The sequence below is a fragment of the Sus scrofa genome, chromosome 2 (assembly GCF_000003025.6).
Source record: "Sus scrofa isolate TJ Tabasco breed Duroc chromosome 2, Sscrofa11.1, whole genome shotgun sequence".
Taxonomy (NCBI): domain Eukaryota; kingdom Metazoa; phylum Chordata; class Mammalia; order Artiodactyla; family Suidae; genus Sus; species Sus scrofa.
The window spans coordinates 108455987-108468269 of record NC_010444.4 but is presented as its reverse complement, the minus strand read 5'-3'; the positions used below and the strand labels follow the sequence as shown (position 1 = coordinate 108468269).

Here is a 12283-nt window from a genome sequence, read left to right as displayed (position 1 = left end):
AATATTCTCTGTAGGAGTTTATGCCACAGTATGACATGAAGTTTGTCTTTGGCATCTAAAGAATGGATGATTGATTTGTAAAACAGTCAAGAATTATTCTTTAATTTATATAACCTACCACCTAACCATGGGTCTCAACACTTAGCGTCTCAGTAAAAAGATGGAAATAATAAAGTACTGGCTTGGAATGATACAAAAATCTATTTTAAATCCAAGGATAATAAAGAACTGGTTTATTTTTCAGGGACTTAAAAATAGTGGTCATTTCAGGTGTTTATAGAAAATATACTATAAATACATTTTTAAAGATTAGGTAATGAGGTAATGGTAAATTCTAAAAGGTCATTACTCACCTTTCTCTCCTGCTGGTATAACAGTGTCAACAGACATCATAAGGTACATGCCAGCAATTAAAGGCTGTCTGTAGAAAACAATAATATTTATCTTAATTATTTCAAAAGTCGAAACTATCACTTTGGAAAAATAAGATATATTTCAATATGAACATGATTCATGTGAAAATTGAAACAAAATAATATGAGAAAAGAGAATATATATTTTCTCTTAAGAGTAATTTTCTTGGACAAATAGTTGAATGAATACACATTTTTTTTTGTGGCATTGTAAATGTGCAAGGCATTCTCTACATGGTTCCTGTGATGGTTAATTGTATATATCGACTTGGCTAGGCTATAATGTCCAGTTGTTTGGCCAAGCACTAGTCCAGATGTTGCTGTGAAAGTATTTTTTAAATGTAATTAATACTTAAATCACTGACTTTGGGCAAAGCAGATTATGGTCCAATATGCAGGTGGGTCTCAAAAGAAAAGATTGAGGTCCCAGGAAGAGGAAGGAATTCTGCCTCCAGCCTGCCCTTGGACTGCAAGATGGCAAAATAGACTTCCGCCAGAATTTCCCACCTGCCAGCCTGCCCTGAAGCTTTCAGACTTGCCAACCCCCACAATCGGGAGGGACAATTCCTTAAATTGTCCCTCAATTTCTCTTTCATTTGTTTTTTTCCCCTCTCGTAAATTCTATTGGTTCAGTTTCTCTGGAGAACCCTGACCTATTCAGCTTGCAGTGATTCCCAGCTCTGACATTCATGCCCTTGTCCAACCTTCTCCCTTGAGTGTGGGCTGGACCTAGTAATTTGACCTAGTAATTTATTATGTCTAACCAATAAAACACAGCAAAAGTGACTTCATTTTTTTTCTCTCTTGGCATCAAAGTATGATGATTTATGGCAAGTATTTTCTTCATCTCTCAGACTTAGGTATTAAAATCAGTAACTTCTGAGATGAGGTTACAAATTGACTCTGGCTTCCATCTTGCTTTCTCCCTTACTGGCTGTGACAGAAGCTGGCTGTCCTGTTTAGAGCCCACATGGGGAATAAATAAGGGATTCCTCCAGTCCACAGCCAGCAAGGAAGTGAATCCCGTTAAAAGCCACGTGAATGATCTTGGAAGCGAATCCTCCTGGGGTGAGTCCTCAGATGGCTGAAACCCTGGCTGAGACTTTGATGGGAGCCGTTGTGTGAGACTGCCAGACCCTGCAACCAGCTAAGTTGTGCCAGATTCCCGAGCCACAGGAAACTGAGACAATAAATATTTCTTATTAAAAGCCACTAACTTTGAATAATCTGCTGTACAGCAATAGCTAATGAACATGGTAGATTTCCCCCTTTTAAGCTCCTGAAGATCTTAAAATTGTCACTCGTCTAGGAAAACTGAAAGTACTTACGGCAGGCGTGTGAGGTGTAAGGACACACCAGAACAGTCTTTGTGATTATCTGAAAACACACACACACACAAAAGAGGCATCTTAAATAGGAAAATGTGAAAAATGGATTTCAAAGTAAGACATTTTAAATAATTATAACTCAATACCAAAAAACATATATTCCATTTGTATGGTGTTTTATAGTTTACAAGGTACTTTCATATTCATGAATCCATTTACTTTCATATTTCACAGTGCAACAACAAAACTACCATTTCAGGCAGTCTATGGTTCTTTTCTTGACTCATCAAACTGACCGGTTATCTCCTTTCCTGCAGACATACTAAATATGAGTCATAAGCTCACAAAAGAAAGCTGTCGCTATTCTCTCTGCATTATCTGTATTGCTGAAATATCCAGAAAACTGAATGGTTTGTTCTATGGGGTTCTAAACAACTAGGTTTTCTACTTTTCAAAACTGAAACAGTCCATAATTTAAGCTTTCAAAGTATTACTATTCTTCGAATCTATAATGTTTCAAATTTATGTATAGGAATCTTATTCGGTTTCTAAGCCTCTCTTATTCTCACCTTTGAAATAGGAACCTAATGTTCATTCTTTTTACACTCTAATTTCAGTGGAAAGCCTCTGAGTATCTCTGCATCTTTGCTAAGGACACTTCAGAGACCTCTTATAAACCCTCTCTCTTCTTTCTGCCTTTGCCTTCCCCATGTAGAAATAAGGTAAAAATTTAAACCCATTCAAATTTTTATCTCTGTCGAACTTGGTGAGACCATAGCACAGAGACCATGAAAAGTAACTCTGGGTTATTCCTTCTAATCTAGTATATTAAATTCTTTCTACTTCACATTTTATTCTAAGTAATTATAAAACTTTAAATCTCAATTTTGAGTTGATTTTAATAAAAAATAACTATTGCATTTATGTGTGCAAGATTGATAGATTTATATTAGCAATTTAAGAAGTGTACTAGTAAATAATAGCACATGGGGAGTTCCTGTCGTCGCTCAGCAGTTAATGAATCTGACTAGCATCCATGAGAATGCAGGTTCAATCCCTGGCCTTGCTCAGTGGGTTAAGGATCTGGTGTTGCCACGAGATATATAGTATAGGTTGCCAATGCAGCTTGGATCCTGTGTTGCTATGGCTGTGGCATAGGCCAGCAGCTACAGCTCCCATTCAACCCCTAGCCTGGGAACCTCTATATGCTGCGAGTGCAGCTCCAAAAAGCAATAATAATAATAATAGTAATAGCACATGGAATAATTTTTAAGACAAGTTTTTTCTTTCATCTGTATTTCTCATGAGAAAAGCAAAAGTAGCTTCATATAAAAATATATAACAACAGGTAACTTAACAATATGAGTTTTGATTTACCACAGATAAAATTAAGAAAGTATAATAAATCATTTTTAATACTTTGGCAATAAAACACAAAGGAAATTATATAGTATTAAGTTTGATCTTAACAAAAATAGTACAGAAATAAATTCAATTATAAACATTTTATATTTACTCAGTTGGATCTTTTTGTTTTGTTATTTTACAGGAATCTTTATCCAATCTCCTAAATTAAGTTCAGTGTGATTTTATTTTCATAATAACTTCAGTGAGTTCTTTTTTTTTAAATTTCAATTGTGTTTTAAATGGATGACGAGAAAATACTAACAAAAATAATAAATAACAACAACAGTTTTACCTTAATTTTTGCCTACACTTTTAAATATAGAAAGGATAATTGAGCATTACTCTAATTTATTAATTTTTTTTATTTTTGAAAACAAGTTTTCCTAAATGTACTGCATAAGATTTAGTAAATATGCCTAGTCTGTACTACTTTAAAAATGATTAGCCATTGACTCCACCCAGAATTATCTAAATATCTCCAATGATTAAAAGAGAATGGTAGGGGAGTTCCTGCTGTGGTGCAATGGTACTGGTGGAATCTCTGCAGCTCTAGGACTCAGGTTTGATCCCTGGCCTGGCACAGAAGATTCAAGGATCCAGCATTGCCATAACTGTATCAAAGGTTGCAAATGGGACTTGGATCTGATCCCTGGATCAGGAATTCCATATACAAGGGGTGGGAGGTGACAAAAAAGAAAAAAGAGAGAGAGAATGGTGGGGAGTTTCCTCGTGGCTCAAGGGATTAAGGATTTGATGCTGTCACTGCTGTAGCTCTGGTGACAGCTGTGGCACTGGTTGGATCTCTGGCTTGGGAACCTCTGCATGCTGTGGGTACAGCGACGACCACCCACCCCCGAAAAAAAAAAAGGGAATGGTAAAACAACGTATACCATTCATTTGTACCAAATGAATTCTAAACTCCAGAGATGCACATAATTAGCTTAGTTGTTTTCAGAAAACATTTCTTGTGTGTATACAATATATATATATATATATATATATATATATATCTCCTAAGGCTATTTTGAGAAATGGTAACCATCCATTCATTCAGTAACATTCATCAAGCAATTGTTATATGCAGAAATTGCTCTACACAATGGGGATACAGTGAAAAACATTATGTTCTAATTTACTACAGTCACTAATTTACTGTTAGTGCTTGTGCTCTAACTGGAGTGGAGAGATAGGGAAATGGGGTAGGAGGGACAGGGAAAAACAAAATACCAAATACATAAACATGATAATGTCACACAGTGAACTCAGTAGGATAATATGATGTCAGATAGCTGTTTTAGCTATCATGGTCAAGGACAGAGCGGCCAAGAGGCTGGAGACTATCTAGGTCAAGCAGAGTGTGGTAAGAGCCTGGGTTATTGTCTGCAAAAGTCCCATCTGACGATTTTAAGCAATGGAGGAAAAGATTGCGTAGGGTATTTGCCTGACACATTATTTACAGGTTGCTTGCTAATTACTGAATGTTGGAGTCTGTGATGTTTTTCTTTAATTAACCATACTGGGTGGGGGTTTTTCCCCCTACAGTGTCCATTCAAGCAAAAGGGTCAATGTTATGAGAACTGTTTTTTGTTTTCACAATATGTTCTTGCATTGAAAGAATCAAGTGAATCACATTTTAATATCCAACTTGGCTGACTTAAAAATATTAAATGGGATACATTAATAAATTAACACATTTCAGGAACTATTAACGTTTATCATTAAAGTTGAAATGTGTCTTCAAATTAAGAGTAATAAGAATGTTACGGTAACATGCTAGCTATTGCCAGTAATGGTACATCTTCCTGTTAGATAATATTCTTTATTAGAATTGTCTAAATTGAGCAGATTTTTACTCAAAGAAAAGCACAAAATAAATAAAAACAAATTTTAATTTGAAGACATTTTCTAGGCACACATCAAAATTTTCTCCAAATTAAATAATAGCAATTATTATGTAATTGTTTTCTATTTGCTTCCCTATAGAGTTTTACAAGTAAGCCACGGTCTCACCACTCCAGTGCAAAGACTAAGTACCAGGTTTTCTTTAGATCCCACATATTTAATAACTACCTGTCATATTCTGTAAGAAGGTCAAGGACATCACACAATAATAACAAATCAGCTAAAATCTCAAATAGTAATAGGAGGTGCTCAGTACATTCTGGAGAAAAATAGGATGAACTTCTGACTTAAGTATTAAAACATAATGACTTCAGGGAAAACTGACTTTTTGAGAATTTAAGTTTTGTCTTAGAGAATGTAAATCTTATATGGGTAGAGGGCTGATGAATAGACAAAGATCCAAAGTGAAAATCTTGCCTGTTTTCTAAAAAAAGCTCCAGAAATCAAAATATACAGAAGGAAAATTAGTGCAGTGATATGCTTAAAAACCACACTAAACAGAGTTTCTGAGTCACAAATGAATTTGTTTACATCAGATTTATCTGATCAATTTGATCCACTGAATCAGCAAGAAATGAGGCATTTCTAAAAACCTCACTGTGTGTATGAGCATGCAGATATTATGTTTTAAATTATGAATAACACTTTATATTGTTATTACTTATCCATGGGGGTGATAGAATTATAACACTAACTGTATAACTTTAGGAAATTCTGTTACTTAGTAACAGATAAACATTTTAACAACAATATTTTAGTTGAGCAAAATTCTAAGAGTTATCACAAAGTAAATATTTATAAAGCATATTTATATACATTTTAGACATTGAATCAACTGCTCTCTTATATATTCATTACTTCAAAATCAAATTTTATTATGTAAATGACTGTGATTTCTTCCAGTTCAACTTTCTGCAGTTTGACCTAAACAGGCCATGTGTTTGCATTATACACACAGTGAGAACTTCCAGTGGGGGCAACTTGAACTCATTCACACAAGGCTGTCTAGATGTGGATCCACAACTATTCCTGGATCCACAACTATTCCTATAGTAAGTGGCAGCTTTGGCGAGAAGCATATTTAAGCCTAGTGTTTGGTGTGAAGATTATGACCTTTTAACTCCAACATGATCCTTGCCACAGTGATGCATTATTATTTCCATAACCTCCACAGTGATCTTACTTCTGGTGAACTCAGAAACTTTAGCTGGTTTTGCATATTTTACTGATGATTTTCAGTGTGTTCTGACTTTGCTTGCCATTCCACTGTAACAGAGCTTTGGCCACAAGATGTGAAACCTCAGAAGAATGAATTCATTTCAATTCACTAGGCTAGAAATGAAATCTCTTAAAATGGGTGACACTTTAAAGGTTTATTATAATAAAGAAACACATCAGTGCTTCTGCTAATACTTTTACCATATAAGATGAAACACAAAATCAGAACTGAGGAGTTCCCATCGTGGCGCAGTGGTTAACGAATCCGACTAGGAACCATGAGGTTGTGGGTTCGGTCCCTGCCCTTGCTCAGTGGGTTAACGACCCGGCGTTGCCGTGAGCTGTGGTGTAGGTTGCAGACGCGGCTCGGATCCAGCGTTGCTGTGGCTCTGGTGTAGGCCAGTGGCTACAGCTCCGATTCGACCCCTAGCCTGGGAACTTCCATATGCCACAGGAGCGGCCCAAAGAAATAGCAAAAAGACAAAAAAATAAAATAGTTTCAAAAAAAAAATCAGAACTGAGATAGTTAAGAAATATATGGAAAATGAACTCAGAGTATCAAAATCACATGCTGGCTGAGAAAGATAGTCAAAAAGATTCTGTGACTAGAATGAAAGTAAACAGAAGAGAGGAGAGGAGAAGAAATAGATGGAAAAATTAATGCAGGGCAGAAGACCAGAGAAATGGAATCCTACAGCTTTAAAGATGGAATAGTAATGAGTGAAATAACTGAAATGGCCTTAAATCATAGGACTGATTTGTCTGAGAGGTCCTTGACCTTGCTTAATGGCGACACTATTATTATTTTACTTGAAAGTTTCCCATTCTTTCTTGAGTTTTCTTGCTTCTCTGATTAAATGTATTATTTGACTAAAGTTTTTCTACAGACAAAAGACAGGCAGAGGATATGGAAGGGGTCCATTCTGGGAAGCCGAATGGGAATCCTGCTCGGAAAAAAGAGTAGATTTGACAAGTGTCCTTCACTGGTATCTGGATATTCTTTTCTTGGTGGGACAGTAATGAGTGAAACAACTAAAATGGCCTGAAATCATACGATTGAATTTGTCTGAATGAAAAGTAGAACAGGAAGTGAGGACTATTCCCCTGATTTATATTTCAATATAAATATTGTACATTTCTAGTGTACAACATGCAAAATTTGTTGGGTGGAAAGTTTAGACTTAATCTGTGCATTTTAGTTTTCAACTTTTTTCTTTCTTTCTTTTTTTTTTTGTCTTTTTAGGGCCGCATCCAAAGCATAGGGAGGTTCCCAAGCTAAGGGTCGAAATGCAGCTGCAGTTGTCGGCCTGTGCCACAGCCACAGCAATGCGGGACCTGAGCCACGTCTGTGACCTACAACACAGCTCAAGTCAATGCCAGATCCTTAACCCACTGAATAAGGCCAGGGATTAAATGGATAACCTCAGGGATACTAGTTGGGTTTGTTAACCACTGAGCCATGACGGGATCTCCAATTTTTTTTCTTTTTATCACCACACCTTCAGAATATGGAAGTTCCCAGGCTAAGGGTCGAATTGGAGCTGCAGCTGAAGCCTACACTACAGCCACAGAAATGCCATATTTGAGCCACGTCTGTGTCATAAGCCAAAAACTGCAGCAATGCTGGACCCTTCTGACTGAGGCCAGGGATTGAACCTGCATCCTCATATAGACAACACTGGGTCCTTAACCTGCTGAGCCACAGTGGGAACTCCAATCTGTACATTTTAATCACATACAGTTATTTGACCACAGTGCCTTACAAGATCATCACCAGCCTTCAACTAGGTGCTCACTGAGTTCCTTTGTTTAAAATGAGTAGATCCAGGAATTCCCGCTGCAGTGCAATGGGATCCATGGCATCTCTGCAGCACCTGGAGACAGGTTTGATCCCTGGCCTGGCACAGCAGGTTAAAAGAATTGGCATTCCCAAAGCTGTGGTGTAGGTTGCAACTGGGGATTGGATCCGATCCCTGGCCCAGCAACTCCATATGCCATGGGGTGGCCGGAAAAGAAAAAAAAATGAGTAGGATCTAGAAGGTTATCTCTTTAATACTTGGTAGATTACCACTCATGATCAATATTGATACCACTTAGAAACTCTAGTGTATAAAGGAGGCAATCTGTAAAAAATGTAGCATTCAAATTTGGAGCAAAGATAAATACCAAAATATTAGTTATTATTATCATTATTCTTTTTTTTGGTAGTTTCAAAAAATATTAGCAATGAATATTTGACTTTTAAGAAGTATATTTTCATAGTTATTGGTCAGGAAATGCTTTAATTGGAGAAACTTGCTACATGTCAAATTTCTCTAACTTAATAACAGGAAGAAAGGGGCAAAACATGGGAGTACTAAAAGAGTATGGAGAAAAAAAGGAATTAAAAGAGTATGGTTAAAAAAAGGAATTAAAACTGAAATGGTATGTGAAAAATATTATACAAAATAGATATTCTCAAAATAAGAAGAGAAATCCTGAGTCAGAATGGTCTGAACTAGGTAGATACAGAACAGAATCATCAGTGAAAAAGAGAAATTTTAGTGAAGACATGAAAACATCACAGTATGACTAAAATTAAATTATTGGGTTAGGGACCACAGGACCATGGGGAAGTTGACAATACATTGTCCGAAGGTCCTTCTGTGACTTTCACTAATACATCTCCCATTGACCAGATTCAAGACAATTTGCTTCTTTCTGAGTTCAGTGTTAGAAGTCAGCTCAAAGGATTCTATGTTTGGAGAGAAAAGAGTGAGATTTTTATATTGATATTAAAATTATTCTTTTGGAGTTTACGTCGTGGCGCAGTGGTTAACGAATCCGACTAGGAACCATGAGGTTTCTGGTACGATCCCTGGCCTTGCTTAGTGGATTAACAATCCAGCATTGCCGTGAGTTGTGGTGTGGATGAAGACGAAGCTCGGATCTTGCGTTGCTGTGACTGTGGTGTAGGCTGGCAGCTACAGCTCCAATTAGACCCCTAGCCTGGGAATCTCCATATGCCTCTGAAGCGGCCCTAGAAAAGGCAAATTACCAAAAACAAAACAAAACAAAACAAAACCAAAAACAAAAAATAAAATAAAATTACTCTTTTAATCTATATTTATTCACTTATCCTATACAACTATCACCATGCAAAAATCCTGGCAGTTCTTCTTTCTAGGTATCTTTATTTATTTTAGTCTTCTTATTCCATAGTAAATTACTTATTCCATAGTAAATCTCTTTCACTAAATGGGCTACAGGTTCACTATCTTTCCAAGTGGTGAATACTTGACTTTTAGCTGCTGTTAATGTTCTGTATATACAGAGGATTGAACCAAAAATATCCCAGTTTAAGGGATCTTTCATGACTGCTGTTCTCTTTCAGTAAGAAATAATTTTAGCCTGATTGACTTCAAGATATGGTGATGAAACTTCACTTACTAGATGGGTATCAGATGACACTGGGAGATAAATTTCATTTTATGTCCTTACAGTCCATTATAAGGTAATATGTATGTACTAGAAACTTTTGTAATGGTGAAGATATTAACAGTGAAAAAGTTAAAAGAACCATTTTTACAAAGAAATGTAAAATCAAGTCTAATAATGCCTTAGAGCCCATCAGAGCACAGGAGAGTACTGCAGTGCTGGTGATTGAGCGGTAAGACTTCTAAAGCATAGTTTGATAATGAAAGAAACAAGTATTTCCAGACACTGGATGAAACTTGAAAATTGCATTCAATCAGAATCTAATCTTGAGTAAGATGAAAACTGGATGACTGCTCCACAAGGGTCTCAGCCTCCCTTTTTTGAGAAATTGCTCCCCTCTGCTTAGGCAGAGATGTATAACCACAGCAAGGCACTATATCAAATATATAGTCTCAGAATTTTAGAATTGGAGGGAACCCTGGAGATGCCAGAGTTCAACTTTTGCACTTTATAAACAGGGGGAAAGAAGCTATAGATATTAAGAGTGTTGGCCAAAGTAATTCAGCTTACTAGTGACACACTTGGGTATCAAAACTAATTTTTGAATGTTAGTATTTAGTAAACATGATTTAAATTTAAAAACTGATTCTATTTTTTAAAGACTTCCAAGTCATTTTCTCTATAAAATGTCCTGAAGCTAAGATACAGGAATTAAGCAAGAATGGGTAAGTAACCAGTGGTACTTAAGGATATCCACTTAAGTAGGAAGTTCATTTCTTTTAATGGGGGGTGAATGCATGGAATATGAGGTTATCAATTCCAAACTATTTAGCTTGCTTTTCTAATAATAGCTTTTAGTTCCTGCTTGGATTCATAGCTAAGTAGTAAAGTAAGTATGTGGAATAATGCATGATAATAACCTATTACATCTTAGGTCCTTAGAAGTCTGTTGGTCTCGCCTAATCTTTCCCTCAAGAGTATACCTTCATGAGCTCATCTTGTCCTGGTTGTTTCCTGCTTCAATAAAAAAAGATAGGTTAATCATCGATCCTAAGGGAACCAATGTATTGTTATAAACTACATCCCACTAATTGGAAAAGTCCTCCAGAAAGACAGCCGTAGAGAGCTGATTTCAATTCACTGCACTCTCAGAAGATAAAGGATAAAGAACACCCATTATCTACTATCCCAACCACTGTTTTAGATAATGGATCCTTTCCTTATGGAAGTACTGAAAAAGCATACCTGGAGCCATTGCCAAGTCAAGGGAAAGAAAAAGTCCTTAATAATAAAAACGTATTTTAGAAATTTTGTGAGGAAACAGTAAACTAAACAGTAAAATATCATACCCTTCCATCTTCTCAGAATGTTCTGTGTTCAGAACATAATTTAAAGGCCACCTTCCTGACTTTTTGCTTGTCTTGAATAAACAGACAAAAACGAATAGAGGATATCATAATACACACCAATATTTTTTCAATAATGTATGTACATAGGTATTGTAATAGCTATTTGATCATTGAGCTGGCTTGATCTTTACCTTATAGTTCTTTGTTCTGAATGAACAACATTAAATTAATGAAAAACTTCTTCTTTTTTTTTTTTTGTCTTTTCAGGGCCACACCAAGGCATATGGAAGTTCCCAAGCTAGGGGTTGAATTGGAGCTGCAGCCACCAGCCTACACCACAGCCACAGCAACGCCGGATCCAAGCTACATCTGTGACCTACACCACAGCTCACAGCAACACGAGATCCTTAACCCACTGAGCAAGGCCAGGGATCGAACCTGTGACCTCCTGGATACTAACCAGATTAGTTTCCACTGAGCCACAATGGGAACTCCAGGAAAAATTTCATATAGTCCAAATTACTGGGAAAATCCCTTAGGAGAGTGGAGAGTGCGTTCTCTTAATAGATCCAACGCAGTTTCCTTAGCATTGGAACAGACTGCTGTCAGTTTTGTCAGTTGGGCCATGTCATTTTTTAAAAAAGAAACAAAACATTTCTATGTAGTTGGACTGTGTGGTTATATAAAAAGCTTTTTTTTTCTTTTTTTTTCCCCTGTATATTTGAAACCCTGCAGCAGCAGAGAGGGACACAAGCAGGAAAGGCAAACTGGAAACTGCAGAGAGAACAACAGTTTGGAGTCTTGTGTTCATTCTGGGCAGAGGCTTGTTGAATGGAACACTGGTTTTAACCAAGGTAAGACGCAGCTCCTTTACTGCTTTCTTAGTATCACTTGGATTATAAATACAGGTCCTATAGTCACCTGACAGTACTCAGTAAAAAGATGATTCTCCAAACTAACCAGAAAATGCATATATTACTTTTGTTAGTTTCCTCAAAACCAAATCCCAGTCACCAAATTACTCCTAGAGAATTTATTTTTACCACATCAGGACTCTACAGTTACAGATTCATTGATATAAAATAGTCTCCACTCAAAAGCACTAATATCTTAAACTGTCACAGCAAACATGTATCTGCTTAGCAAATGTAACTGAAATGGGACACTGTTAATACATGACACAAACTGCACAGAGGTTTTTCTGGAGGCTGCTGAAAGCTGGCTTAGCAGAAAGCCTTCATTGCTAAAT

At 36.5% G+C, this 12283-nt stretch overlaps 1 protein-coding gene across 19 annotated transcripts in view; it reads right to left on the bottom strand.

Moving 5' to 3' along the window:
• Window positions 1-12283, bottom strand: part of PAM (peptidylglycine alpha-amidating monooxygenase) — a 280270-nt gene that overhangs the window by 67923 nt on the left and 200064 nt on the right. For all 19 annotated transcript variants that reach the window (XM_021084557.1, XM_021084555.1, XM_021084561.1 and 16 more), the window contains 2 exons: window positions 1742-1790; window positions 354-421 (listed from right to left, as the gene is read on the bottom strand). In XM_021084557.1, coding sequence (XP_020940216.1) covers window positions 354-421; window positions 1742-1790 — 117 coding nt within the window. The remainder of the gene's footprint in view (window positions 1-353; window positions 422-1741; window positions 1791-12283) is intronic.